This window comes from Aspergillus fischeri, genomic scaffold, assembly GCF_000149645.3.
Source record: "Aspergillus fischeri NRRL 181 1099437636264 genomic scaffold, whole genome shotgun sequence".
NCBI classification, from domain to species: Eukaryota; Fungi; Ascomycota; class Eurotiomycetes; order Eurotiales; family Aspergillaceae; genus Aspergillus; species Aspergillus fischeri.
Genome location: NW_001509762.1, coordinates 1,360,374 through 1,373,765, shown reverse-complemented (window position 1 = coordinate 1,373,765; position 13,392 = coordinate 1,360,374). Strand labels below are relative to the sequence as shown.

Below are 13,392 nucleotides of genomic sequence, written 5' to 3'. Positions count from 1 at the left end.
CCGTTGTGATACTTAAGTTAAGCCTTTAGTCCCCGCATCCCCAGACACTATTTCGTAACTAATTTCCCCGGATTGTGACAAGCTATTGATAGACGTTATGGATCCAGCAACTTCATCGAAGCCTGCCACCGCGGACCGGGGCTCCTTCACCACGCCTGAGCCGCTGCAAAATACATATACAACCGATGCGAATCTCCATCGCTTGCTTTCATGTGAGTCTGCAACAGATGATAAATACAGACAACTAACGTCAAAGGGTACCTTCCGTCATCAACATATCAATCCATTCAGTCCAACCTCACCCAGCTCGGCGAGGAAGCCATCTCGCCTCAAATCCGCGAATGGAGTGCCGACGCCGAGCGCCACCAGCCCTACGTCAAGGGATATAATGTCTGGGGCCAGCGATACGACTATGACCGATTGATCACCAGCGAGGGCTGGAAGCAGCTGAGCCGATGGGGTGCTCGACATGGGTATTCCCTCTGTTTATTGTCTTACGCCCAGAACTAACGAAAGCAGGGTGGTGGCATTAGGCTACGATCCTAGCTATGGCGCCTCCCGCCGTCTCGTCCAATATACCGTCAATTACCTGTACGGGCCTTCATCAGGGTTGACATCCTGCCCCGTCGCCATGACCGACGGCGCGGCGCTGATTCTCTCCCAGCAACTCCAGCAACACTCCTTCCCAGAAGACCATCCTTTTCGGGTCGTCTTCAACCATCTCACCTCCCGCAACGAAGACTTCTGGACCTCAGGCCAATGGATGACCGAACGCGCCGGCGGCAGCGACGTCCAAAACACCGAAACATGGGCCACCCACGACCCTCTCCCGGCCTCCTCCTCCACCACCAGCAACAACAACCCGCTCGGCACCCTCGGAGAAGGCGAGTACAGCATCAGCGGCTTCAAATTCTTCTCCTCAGCAACAGACGCCAACGTCACCCTCCTCCTCGCCAAAACCGCCCCCTCCGGAAAACTAAGCACCTTCCTCGCGCCCCTCCGACGCACCATCACACCCCCCAACCAAGCCCCCCGCGAAGTAACCAACGGGGTCCGCATCCACCGCCTCAAAACCAAGCTCGGGACCAAGGAACTCCCCACCGCCGAGCTGGAGCTGCGGGATATGCGCGCGCACCTCGTCGGGCAGCGCGATAAGGGCGTCGCGACGATCGCGCCCTTGCTGAACGTTACCCGCACGCACACCTTCATCGGCTCGCTGGGTGCGTGGCGCCGTGCGCTGAGTATCGCCAGGTCTTTCTCCCGCGCGCGCAGCACAGTCGGCGAGCCACTCTGGTTGATTCCGATGCATTTGCGGTTGTTGGCGGAGGTGGAGGTGCGGCAGCGGGCGGCGATGCAGTTGGGGTTTTTTACGGTGGGGGTGATGGGTGTTGTTGAGAATCCTGGGGCTACTGCCGAAGTACCTGGGCATGTGCCGAAAGGTGCTGAAGCGACAGTTGTCTTCCGGGCGTTGACGGCTGTGTCCAAGGCGGTGATTAGCAAGATGGCGATTGTGGGAATCCAGGAGTGTCAGGAGGCGATGGGGGGTGTGGGGTATATGGATGAGCCGGACGAGCCCGAGTTCAATGTCTCGCGGTTGCTGAGGAATACCGCGGTGAATAGTATCTGGGAGGGGACGACGAATGTGCTGGCGAGTGAGATGGTAAGGTTTCTGCTGGCTAGGGATAACTTCGCGGTGTTTGCTGCGTGGGTTGAGCGGGTGTTGGGCATGATACGGGGGGAGAAGCTGGCGCAAGCATTGAGGATGGCCTGGACGGCGTTCAAGGGCAAGGTGGCCAGGGATGTTGCGTCGGTTCTGGCGGATGGTCGTCGAGTCATGTTTACCCTTGCGTGGATTCTGATGGGGGCGTTGCTGGCGCTGGATGCTGAGCGAGATGGGGATGCGGTGGCGGCAGAGGTGGCTCGTCGGTGGATTCTGGCTGGCGAGGGAGGAGTCGGAGACACGGTGCATAGGGATATTGTGAAGCCGTATGAGGCAGACGCGGGTGAGAAAGATCATGCGAGATGGGACTGCCGGATTGTCTGGGGACAGGAATTGCCCGAGGTACAGGTGGCCGGCCATCGTTCTCTGAAGAAGAACAAGCTGTAGTAGCATTCTTTACACATCGTATCATATCATATCATATCATATTACAGGCAATCAAATATCCAACAACCAGGACCCGCTCCAGTCAAAGCCCGACCCCTCCCAGTTCTGATCCAAGATATCCATATACCCATCAAACGGCATCACATCACGCTTTTCCGTCTCCAGACTCGAGACCTGACTAGCAACTATCCCCCCCTGTATGACCCCCCACTGCCGACAAAGCCGCCGATCAATCCCATTAAAGAAATCCACCAACCCAGGGCCCAGACTCGGCACACCCCCCTCAAACAAGGGCTGTCGCCGCACCTGCTCCGTCAACCTGTCCAACGCCCGGATCGGGCCCACCGCCGAGCGCCAGCGCTTCGACAGCGTCTGCAGACACAGCTTGATAGTGGACAACTCATACTCGGCTGTCTCCTTGAGCGGCTCGTATCGATACGCCGAGAGCAGCGACAGCCCAGCGCTGAGCCCGTACAGCGCGAAGATCGGACCGAGATACTGCAGTTGGTTCTTTTGGTGGAAGACCTCGAAGATACCTGCTATGCAGGACGCGGCGACGAGGGACGCAGCAGACGGGACGCTGTTGGGTGTGGGCGAGCGGTGCAGGATGATCAGAATGGCGAGGTAGACGACGAGCAGCTGGTTGACTTCGAACTCGTGCGTCGAGGAGATAGTGTCGGGCGGTGCTGCGGCGCGGAGCGAAGGGAGGGACTGGTTGATCCAACGGTAGAGAGCGTTTTCGAGCTGGCTGCGGCTATCCAGGGACATGGTCTTGCGGAGACAGCCCTCGACTGCGTCGCCCAGCAGCAGGCAGATCGCCGTGTACGCCACAAAAAGCTGGGACTTGTCGTTTTGGATGTCAAAGTCGTCTACGCTGGGTGGGAGGACATCGCTGTCGCTGAGGTTGATGGTCCGCGGGCGTCCGGTGCCGGCGGAGATGATATTATCGCGGACCTATGCGGTCAGTGCATGCTTATTGTAGGCGAATATTACATACGACTAATGCCCACCAGAGCCTCCTCCGCAGCCCCCGGTCCTTTGCATTCGCGGCAGGCTCCTTGTGCAATCCGATCTGAAAGGCCATAGCGCCGGCCGTGCGGATCCAGAACCCGCTCGTGTCGGTTGAGACCTTCTCCGGTCCGACGGGGTTATACCAGTGGAGCAAGCACGCCGACACAATGGAAATAAGCGAATTGTTGCCGCTTCCGAAGAAGTAGAGCAGCTTCGCCTTGCGGTAAAAGTCTTTGCTCGAAACGTCCTCGGATGGCGCAGACACTCGACTCCCCGCTAGCAAGACGGCCTGCAACAATAGTGGTGAGGGGGACTCCGCGGTTAACCATTCCGGCTCAATGATCGGCGTCCATGGCGCACAGTACCGCATGAAGCAGTCGATGAGATGGTCCTGGACGGGCTTGGGTGGGAGATCAAACACCCGCTGGTGCTGGAACAGCTGCATGTCCTCGTGATTGTCGGTGTCGAGGGCATCTTGGCCGGACTGGACCAGGGTCTCGTCAAAGGGGACACTCCCGCTGAGATACTCGCTGCGGCCGCTGTAGCTTTTTTCAGCGGAGATGGCAGCGGCGGGACTGTATGCGGTGCGCGGGTCCTCCCGGGAGGGGGACAAGCTGTTGGTGATTCTCTTCCGTTTGCGGGTGAATGGGCTGATGGGTCAGTAGAGGACGATCTGATAATGGAGAGGCTTACAGGCACTCGGCCTTTGCTTTGACGCAGTTGCTACATGGCTGCTGTTTCTCCAGATCGCATTTCACCTGCTGCGGTTAACAGATGCACGACGTATTTGGGCATACTCCGTACCTTTCTCTTGTGGCAGATAATGCATGCTCTGATGACAGCTGGCATATTCCATATCTAGTCTACCCCGTTCTTCGTTTATCAATTATCTTGATATCAAGGAACAGGAAATGAGGTCCAAATAACCGATCATTGCCGAGGAAACAGGTGGGCCGGATAAGGCACCAATCAGATTGCAGGATCATTCTACAATCTATACAATATCATGGTGACAGTGTTGCTCGAGCAGTCGTACCTGGCAGAAAATGTAATACATGACATAGCCATGCTACAGTTTTACCCTCGCGTTAAATACAGATACGCTTGGTCTTCAAGGCTCGGTTCGAGGTCTGATTTACCACCCAAAACAGTCAAAGCCCTGGCAGCTCTCCTTGACAAAGACAATCACTCGCATGTAGAGAAGGTTTTGAGATTTCAAAGTTGCTTCTACCCTCTCGTACCGAAGCTCAGCCGGCAGGCCCTGAAGAATCTCTTTCAGTGTTGGATAACCCTCGCCTTTGACACGCAGATCTGCTGCTTTTTTGACAAAAGCATGCTGATTATCGATGGTCCGAAAGGGAGGTTTGAACTTGATTTCGGGAGTGACCAGCAAAGAGAGCAGTTCATTGAGGTCATTCGACAGGTGCAGATGGACCTGGGATTTCCTACCGCTGGCACAGGCTCCGATGAACAGTCGCCGGTACCCAGCCAGATCACCCGCAAGCGATCTGCCGACTCTGCGGGGTTTGCAAGCGTCCTCGACTCTCCTCTGGTCTCGGAATGTAAAGCTGGCGTGGTCAGCCGTTTCCCATGCGTCGAACTCACTGGCAGGATCCTCGTTCTTGCTACTATTGCAATTGTCATTCAGGTGTGTCGTTCACCGTAGAGATATTGCCATATCCTCTTGACATGACACCATCTATTCATAGACCTGTGCCGACAACGTCTTTGGAGTAATGACTGCAATCAATGTACCCAACGCACGAGCCGCAATGAGTCAAGAACTGTATATATAAAAGGGAAGGCCCATGCGTGTGATGACCGTGCTGCAGCGCTTATGCATCCCGAGGGCACCAATAGCGGGCATCGCGAAGGCAGATCTATGCTCTATTCATCCTGTCTTTCCTGCAGGACTGAGGGACTACAAGGGCAGTGAAGCTTTACAGGAATTCCAAAGTGGTAAGCGTCACTAAAACGTCTTTAAAAGGCGTTCAAGGATTAAGGGGCAGTGTCAGCGTTAGGATAAGCGAACCCTGCAGTCCAAGAGTCACACGTGCCTCTATTTCCGTCTTGTGTCGAGGCTTGAAGCTTATGCATCCAGGGAACAGATCAACCAAAAAGGACTTGAAAAGCTGAAAGTGGATTGTGCCCAAGGACCGATATCCGCCTAATTACCAACATGCCAAGCCACTACAAAGGGTCTCGACTTTGCGCTTTTGCGGTATCGGAGGAAGAAATGGCTTATGCTTGGTTTAACCGAGTCAGTTTTTAGTGAAGGGTTCAGTGTTTTGCTACGGTTCTAGAAATTAGCGACGGTTTCATAGGCGTGACATAAAATCTGGTCTCTGTAGGCTACGATAGGCACCAGCTCAGCCCGCCAGAGACATTTCTCATCGTTGCCTGTCCCTTATCCCTAATTCAGCAAGAGAAGCCGAGCATTGACTGACGGGAGCAGATTAAGAATAATATTAATAGCTTCTTTTTCCTGGCTTTCTGGCTTATGCATCCAGACTGGGCGGCTTATCCACCTGTTCCTGGGTCAGGTCCACTTGATCCCTGGACTATTGGACTAAGACTGAGTTTTCGCCGTGTTTCCTCCGGGTTTAGTGCAAAAATAGGACCAACGTTCTGACAACATTCACGGCTAATTGGCTCGTGTCCTGCGCGTGAGATGTAACCTCATTTCCCCGAAGAGTGGCGGACTGTCGCCGGATTGGCCGGTAAATGACTAGAGAGTAGTCTGTTTGCCAAGTATTGTGGACTGGACGTGTCTTGTCTTGAATACTGCCGGTGGAAGAGGTTTGAATGTTTACATGTTGTGAGAGTCTGGCTGGCATACTTGTGGTGCAGTCCACCTCCACAAGGCTGGAGTGCCCTGATAACTCCTGATCTAATTGTCTCGGACGGAGATATCCTAGCCTAAATCTCTACTCTGGTGTCTGCGGATCCGGATCCAACTCATCTCGTTTAATAATTAGTCCATCTCGCTAGACATTTCAGGGGATAGTGCCAAAGAGGTCCAAGAGTCAAATTTCCACCATTTCCCTGATGACCATTCAGACAAGCCCAAATCCCCGCTAAACCACTTGGTTTGACTCGATTTCGGGCCAAAATACCAGTCCCATCAACAAGAGCCGCAACATCCACCACTAGACAGAGTCTAGCAGCCATGTCGCTTCAGCCTGGTCAGGTCTGGGGGGGCATAGCCTCCCTCATAAGAGGACGAGTTCGCCTTGTCCGTTGCTTTGAGCTTTCTTCTTTCTAGTCGTCTGATTGTCCATCGCTCGTTTCCCGATCGTATATAGATCGTCCATTCTTTTGCAGCCATATTACCGCAGACCACAGTTTACTCTATAAGCACCATCTTACAGTCCTTCCTTCAGTTACTAATAAAAATGCGTCTCTCAATTGCTTCTGTCGTCTCCTGCCTGGCGGCTCTCGCCATGGCCGCTACCAAGCCCGACTACACCCAGGATCCCACGGGAAATGCCATCCTCAAGCCGGGTCTGAACGAATTGGTCCCTGCTGGAAAGCAGTACACAATCGAATGGGATCCCACTACCACAGGGCCGGTCTCGCTGGTTCTCCTGCGCGGTCCCAGCACCAATGTTGTGCCCATTGAGACGCTGGCCGACAGCATCCCCAACTCGGGCAGCTTTTCCTGGACTCCCAGCACCTCCCTCGAGCCCGACACCACCCACTACGGTCTCATGCTCGTTGTCGAAGGGACCGGCCAGTACCAGTACTCGACGCAGTTTGGTATCTCCAACCCAGACTACTCTGGCTCGACTTCCAAGTCGTCCTCGACTGCCACTACCGCCACCGAGACCAAGTCTTCTTCCGCGACGGAGTCTTCTTCTTCCAAGCCCTCGACCACTGGCACGCCCGAGACTGCTACTACTACCGCGACTTCTGGTTCGGCCAGTGCCGACTCCACCACTACCGCCTCGGAGACCCCCGCGACTACCCTCGTCACCCAGAGCAGCACCACCAACGTGCCCACCTCGACTGTGGTTGTGACTGTTCCTAACAGCTCTGCCGGCTCTTCGTCGGGTGCCTCTGGCTCTCCCCGCCAGTCCAGCACCCCGTCCCCCTCGCCCACTCTCTCGAGCGGAGGAGACCGCAAGGCGATCAGCCTGGGAGCGGTTGTAGTGGGAGCATTCGCCGTGATGGCTTTCTAAGTGATGGGACCGCAGCCCGAGTTGTGCTATGTATGTAGCGTAATAGCTAATGACTTTTCCTGAATATATATACCCCTGGATATGAAATACAAGTATAACTATGCTATGGTTGGCTCGTGCCTTTTATCGTCGTGGGTGGCTGCAGTGACGTCACCACTAGGAATCTTATCTCCACATTCCAATTCTTCATTCTTCATTCTTTCGGTCTTTCATTATATCAAATTGGCCGCGATGAAGGTAGATGATGTGCCAGACTGACCACAGCAGAATACATGGACCCCTCGCAATGCCCTCGCATAGCATCTCCGCACAGCAACTGGCGGACATGCTGCCCACCGGCGTCGCCATCCTCAACCACCGCGACGAAGCCATCTTCACCAACCGCCGCTTCCGCGACCTCATGACGAAGCGCGACCCGCGCTCCTTCGACTGCTGGTCCCAATCCATCCATCCCGACGACTACGACCGCCTCGCGACCGCCTACCACGACGCCTCCCGCGCTCAGCAGCCCCTCCGCATCCAGTACCGCACCCGCGACGAGGACTGTCCCTGGCGCCTACTCACCCTCGCCCCGATGGGCCCCGACGAGCGCGCCCTCTTCGGCCTCACCACCGCCGGCGGCGCCATCTGCACCATCGCCGACATCACCCAGGAAAAGACCGCCGAGCTCTCCCAGCGGAGAATCGCCGAGGAAGCGCAGCAGCGCAAAACACAGCAGGAGCGGTTCATCGACATGATCAGCCACGAGGTGCGGAACCCGCTCTCCGCCATCCTGCACTGCACCGAGGACATTCTCGAAGCGGTGCACCGAACCCGGAAAGGGCAGAGCACGCCTGAGGAGACCCATGCGACGATTGCGGAAGCAGCTGAGACGATCGGGCTGTGCGTCGCGCACCAGAAGAAGATCGTCGACGACGTGCTGACCTTCTCGAAGGTCGATGCGGGGATGTTGACGCTGACGCCGCGCCGGGTGCAGCCCCGCCGCCAGCTGGCTACCTCGCTGACGATGTTCCGGCCCGAGCTGCGCAAGCAGAACATCGAGTTCGAGTATAAGCTGGATCATTCGTATGAGGAGCAGGGGATTGACTGGGTGATGGCGGATTTGGACCGCATGAGCCAGGTGCTTATCAACCTTGTCTCGAACGCGATCAAATTCACGGCCAAGTCTGGCGGCGAGATGAAGGTGCGGGTGTCGATGGGGGCGTCGACAACGCGGCCCCCGTCGTATCCGCCGAACGTGGTGTTCTTCAACTCGGATGCGGCCGCGTTGAGGCTGGATAAGACGCAGCAGGCGGAGTGGGGGGACGGGCCGACGGCGTATATCATGGTTGCGGTGCGGGACACGGGGATTGGGATCAGCGATGAGGCGCAGAAGCGGCTGTTTGAGCGGTTCAACCAGGCGACGCCGCGCACGGAGAGTATATACGGGGGCTCGGGACTGGGGCTGAATGTCAGTCGGCGGTTGTGTCATCTGCACGGGGGCGAGATCGGGGTGAGCTCCAAGGAAGGCGAGGGCAGCACGTTTGGGTTCTTCTTTGCCGTCCGGAAAAGCGACGGCGTCGGAGAGCCGTCTACCAGCCCGACGGCTGAGCAGGACCAGACCTGCCGGAAGATCCTGTCGCTGGGCGACGAGATGACCGACGCGAACCACCAGATGACCTCGCCTGCCATTCCGGAGGACCCCGAGGTGACTTATATCGAGGAGATCAATCCCGCCTGCAATAGCGACGGGAGAAAGGACCACACGGCCAAAATAGCCGAAGAGACTACAGACACTGAGAGTTCCACTGCACCTACACCAGAGAGACGAGATAGCCAACACATCCTCCTCGTCGAAGACAACATCATCAACCAGCGCATCCTCTCCCGGAAACTCCAAGGCCTCGGCTTCAGCGTCACGGAGGCCAGTAACGGCCGTGAGGCGCTGGACGCCGTGAAGAAAGACCACTTTGACTGTATTCTCATGGACCAGGCCATGCCAGTGATGGATGGCAATTCAGCCACCAAGGCGATCCGCGAGCTCGAAAATGAACGATCGGCAGGGCATACCGCTGTGCTAGGGGTGACGGCCAACGTTAGAGCAGAGCAGCAGGAAGAGATGCTGCAGTCCGGCATGGACGATGTGATCCATAAACCCTATAAAATGGATGAGCTGACTGACAAGATTGGGCAGCTGGTTTTTAAAGAGTCGGAGTAGATCCCAGTGGCATTTGTATACATTGATACCAGGCATTAGTCGTTTGTAAATGAGGATTTGTGAATCCCTGATTCCCTTCATGGTTATGACCTTGATATATAAGAGCTACTATATTTCATCCTCCTATTTACCTGATCCTACTCTCCCTGTTTCTTTGGCCATACCCCTGCATTCAAAGAAGAATGAAAGATCCAACCAGACCAGATGGCTCCTTACTTACAGCAGTGAAACAACCATCTTCAAGAGCAGCCCATAGCATCAGATGCCTAATTGCAAGCATCCACTTCGTGGCAGATATGGCCCACAATTTCAGCCAATTCCCATACGACGATTACGTTGTTTTGGAGGAGATAGATCTTCTGGAGCACGCTCAACTAGGAAGCTGGAGGATTGAGCAATGAGACAATCAGAGTCGTCAAGTTAGCAAGGATTATGGGTCATCCCCGCTAAGTTCGTAATATGCTCAAGCGACGGTACCTCATTCGCGTACAGATAGGCACAAGCAGAACAGAGAGTCGTTGGTTTGCCCTGTCGCGATGTCGAGCAATATCAGAACGTGGTGAATAGTGTGTGATCAGGTATATACATTAACCATTGGGTGGATTTTGAAAAGGATTGCGGCGTGGCGAAGATTATCGTACAAAGGAGCCAGGCTTAGGTCTTTTCATCAAAGCCGTCAAACGGAAAGTGGTTCTGAATCTCAATTCTATCTTCATTTGTCTCGGCCGCTTCAAGCATCTTGGCTTTTATCTCACAAGCCATTTCTTTCGAAGCTTCATACTCTTCATTCGGCACCAAGCCCATGATGTCGACACCTAGAGCATTCCGCATATGATCCATCGCATCATCAGCTTCTTTCTGCTGCGCATCTAAAGCAAGAGTATCACGGATGACCGTGTCGGAGTATGTGAGAGGAGGTGTATTGCATGTTTCCAGTCCACGCCCGACAGAGTCTGCCGAAATCAAAGTTGACCAGATTTGTATGGCACGTATCCTGTCAGCCTTTAGACTGATTGAATCCCCTTCCCAAGGACTACCTGCACTTTCCAAAAGACGCTGAGTGATGGCCCCTCTCTCGGTCGAGCATCAGAGCGTGGGTCAAGGACTGAATATGATCATCTATTGACAATCAATGAGCTTCTCAGCCCGTTCCTCTACAATTCAAACAAAGAGGAACATGCGCATTAAGCTTTCTGATGAGAAAGGTGCGTGTATAATATGGCCTATATGGTTTGTCATTCCCATGCAGCTAGGAATATCTAATCACTGAGTGGACCCTAATATGGGCACGGCAGTCTCAGTACTAGCTGCAAGCAGTTCAACATCCTGCTGCTCGCCAAGTGTATACGTTCGGACTTCAGATATAAAGTTCTGACAACAGGAGTATAAGGCAGCTAGTAACTGTTACGTGTAACCATTCTGGTCGATTTCTCCATGGCCCATTGTCACGAGTCGGTTAGGTGCCTCAGGCAGCATTCATCTACCTCGGCAAGGGATTTCCGGCCTGACAATGACAGCAGCACAACCACTCGGTAGCCAAAGGCTCACAGCCTCTGGGCACGGAATCTATATGATATTTAGTCTCGAACATGTCTGGCCGTCGCAATCGTTCTGCAGTTGCATGTCAAGCATGTCGTCGACGCAAAGTCCGGTGCACTGTTACTGTAACCGGCATTCCGTGCATCAATTGTTCCCAAGATGGGCTGGAGTGCACAGTGGTGCAACGACGAGGGACGTACGTACATCCTTACGGCATTAAGTGAAAAGGTATCATACAAAAAGAACTATTCCTGACTGTCACAGTCAGCAGACAAGGAATCAACCCTTGCGCGAGATCCGCGCGGTTCCTCATCCGAGGTCCAGCCCGAGGCTGAACGACAGGACATCTCAAGTCGATTCCGGTGAGACGGTCGGTGGCCGCACGGTTTCGAATCTCGCCAGGAACATGTCTCAGTCCGGACGGGCTGTCTCAGAGCCAACGGCGGCGACAGGAACCACGACCCCGTATTCCGAGCAAAGCCGGATCGAAGACGAAGAGCGCAGTGCGGCTGACTTTGCCACGGCTTCGCTGGCGCCTCGGGATGCCGAAGCAAATGATATGCCTATATACACTGGTCTGCTTGCATGACAGAATGTATTCGAAGAAAGCTAACTGTAGTAGGTGAATCTTTGGGATTCTCTGCGGTTTTGGATGTTTTAGCCACGCAGGCTGTCCCCAGACATGTCTTCCGGCCCTCGTCGCATCCTAGTCTAACTGCTCAAGATGTCGAGTACCTCAAGTTTAAAGGATGCTTGACATTACCATCCAGTGATATATGTCGCGAGCTTCTTCGTGCTTATTTTCACCACGTGCATCCTATTCTACCGGTGGTAGATGCTGCGCAGGTATTGAAATTTGAGCAGCAGCATGACCGACCAGCCGAATGGAATCTGCTGCTTCTGTGGAGCATCTTCTTCGTGGCGGTTAATGTCAGTATCTCCTCACTGGAGTCACATCATCTCGCTAACTGATCAGTTTATTCCTGCCGAGACTTGCACAGTCGCCGGATACCCTTCCCGGAAAGAGATGAAGGAAGCCATGTACTCCCGTGCAAAGGTACTCTCCATTTAGCTCTTCAGGTTCATATACTTATGACCTTGACAGTGTATGTATAACAATGGGGGTGATGATAAAATTACGCAGATGCAATCTGCCCTGCTACTCGGATTCTGGCACTCGGAGATGAACAACCACGCCCAGCCCTGGTACTGGACAGGCATTGCAATCAACCTCGGTCAGATCATGGGTCTCCATCGCGATCCGGACGCAGTCAAATTTAATCCATCCATTACAGGCCGTCGACGAGCTTTATGGCGGCGCCTATGGTGGTCATGTTTTTTTCGAGACCGCTGGCTCGGTCTCACCCTCGGACGTCCGTTGAGGATCAACCTGCTCGATTGTGATCTTCCGATGCCCTCAACAGCGGATGTTCTGAGTGACTTATCCGAGGTGTCGCCATCGGTGGCAAGTCTGTTCATCCCGGAGGACCTGGCGCAGTTAAGCGAGTATTGGATTCTCCTACTGCGGTTGTCCAAGATCCTGGGGGATGCTCTGACCCTGAGCTATCAGCCAAAAAGGCCGAACCCTACTGCTGAGCAAGTTGAAGCAATAGAGTCGGAGCTACTAACTCTCGAGATTCCGCACGAGTGCGCATCTGACCAGAGCGAGTGGGCACGGTTTGCCGTTTACCACTTGCAGTTACATTATCAGTATGTCGACCTCTCACACTCATTACCGCAAACTAACACGAGAAGAGCATTCCTGATTACATTCTATCGCCCTTTCACAAAACGACTACCGGAAGGTGTGCCTTCAATCAATCAGACAACATATCAGTCGGCGATACGCGCCAAAGTAGACGCTGCTGCACTACAAACGAACACCATCCTCGACGCTTTGGCGCGCGAGAAACTTCTCAACTTTGCTGGCCCAATGACGTGAGTTTGCTCTCTACCATGCAATGCTGTTTCTAATCGGATGCAGTCCACCTCTCCTCGTCCCCGCCATGCACATCCACCTACTCAACTGCAAGTCGGACGATCCTCTCACGCGGCAGCTCAGTCTCAACAAACTTGACTTTTGCATGTTGATCCTCAAGGTCATGCAGGATGTACACACGGCCGCGTCGTATTACCGGGGCATATTCTCCGAGGCGATCCGCCATCTTTCGTCCACGACGAGCAAGCCAACCGGGCAGGGACCGGTTGTGGTTGAGACGCCGGCGTCTCTGCCAGGCGAACCCACGATGGAGACGCTGCTGAGCGGTGATTTCCTCGACGGGCTGATGGACGAGGCGTCATTTTTCAATTTCTGGGAGCCGCTCAGTAATATGTGATCTGTCTATTGTAATATAAGT

The 13,392-nt window shown here is 54.3% G+C and overlaps 6 protein-coding genes across 6 annotated transcripts, besides 1 other annotated feature; 4 read left to right on the top strand and 2 right to left on the bottom strand.

Moving 5' to 3' along the window:
- Positions 1 to 97: 97 nt before the first annotated feature.
- On the top strand, positions 98 to 2,107 carry NFIA_077290 (putative acyl-CoA dehydrogenase; the record flags this gene model as incomplete). Its single annotated transcript, XM_001259692.1, has 3 exons — positions 98 to 212; positions 257 to 473; positions 520 to 2,107. The coding sequence occupies 3 exons, from the start codon at positions 98 to 100 to the stop codon at positions 2,105 to 2,107; spliced, it is 1,920 nt and encodes a 639-aa protein (XP_001259693.1).
- A 12-nt stretch (positions 2,108 to 2,119) lies between these two features.
- Positions 2,120 to 2,149: a microsatellite.
- Positions 2,150 to 2,158: 9 nt separating this feature from the next.
- On the bottom strand, positions 2,159 to 3,967 carry NFIA_077280 (transcription factor domain-containing protein; the record flags this gene model as incomplete). The annotated part of the gene is made up of 4 exons (XM_001259691.1): positions 2,159 to 3,061; positions 3,105 to 3,768; positions 3,812 to 3,876; positions 3,923 to 3,967. The coding sequence occupies 4 exons, from the start codon at positions 3,965 to 3,967 to the stop codon at positions 2,159 to 2,161; spliced, it is 1,677 nt and encodes a 558-aa protein (XP_001259692.1).
- A 286-nt stretch (positions 3,968 to 4,253) lies between these two features.
- Positions 4,254 to 4,796, bottom strand: NFIA_077270 (uncharacterized protein; the record flags this gene model as incomplete). The annotated part of the gene is made up of 2 exons (XM_001259690.1): positions 4,254 to 4,746; positions 4,780 to 4,796. The coding sequence occupies 2 exons, from the start codon at positions 4,794 to 4,796 to the stop codon at positions 4,254 to 4,256; spliced, it is 510 nt and encodes a 169-aa protein (XP_001259691.1).
- Positions 4,797 to 6,513: 1,717 nt separating this feature from the next.
- Positions 6,514 to 7,299, top strand: NFIA_077260 (GPI anchored serine-threonine rich family protein; the record flags this gene model as incomplete). Its single annotated transcript, XM_001259689.1, has 1 exon — positions 6,514 to 7,299. One exon carries the CDS (start codon positions 6,514 to 6,516, stop codon positions 7,297 to 7,299), a length of 786 nt encoding a protein of 261 aa, XP_001259690.1.
- A 286-nt stretch (positions 7,300 to 7,585) lies between these two features.
- Positions 7,586 to 9,496, top strand: NFIA_077250 (putative sensor histidine kinase/response regulator; the record flags this gene model as incomplete). The annotated part of the gene is made up of 1 exon (XM_001259688.1): positions 7,586 to 9,496. One exon carries the CDS (start codon positions 7,586 to 7,588, stop codon positions 9,494 to 9,496), a length of 1,911 nt encoding a protein of 636 aa, XP_001259689.1.
- A 1,698-nt stretch (positions 9,497 to 11,194) lies between these two features.
- On the top strand, positions 11,195 to 13,371 carry NFIA_077240 (fungal specific transcription factor domain-containing protein; the record flags this gene model as incomplete). Its single annotated transcript, XM_001259687.1, has 6 exons — positions 11,195 to 11,231; positions 11,389 to 11,610; positions 11,658 to 11,965; positions 12,012 to 12,092; positions 12,141 to 12,973; positions 13,020 to 13,371. The coding sequence occupies 6 exons, from the start codon at positions 11,195 to 11,197 to the stop codon at positions 13,369 to 13,371; spliced, it is 1,833 nt and encodes a 610-aa protein (XP_001259688.1).
- Positions 13,372 to 13,392: the final 21 nt, after the last annotated feature.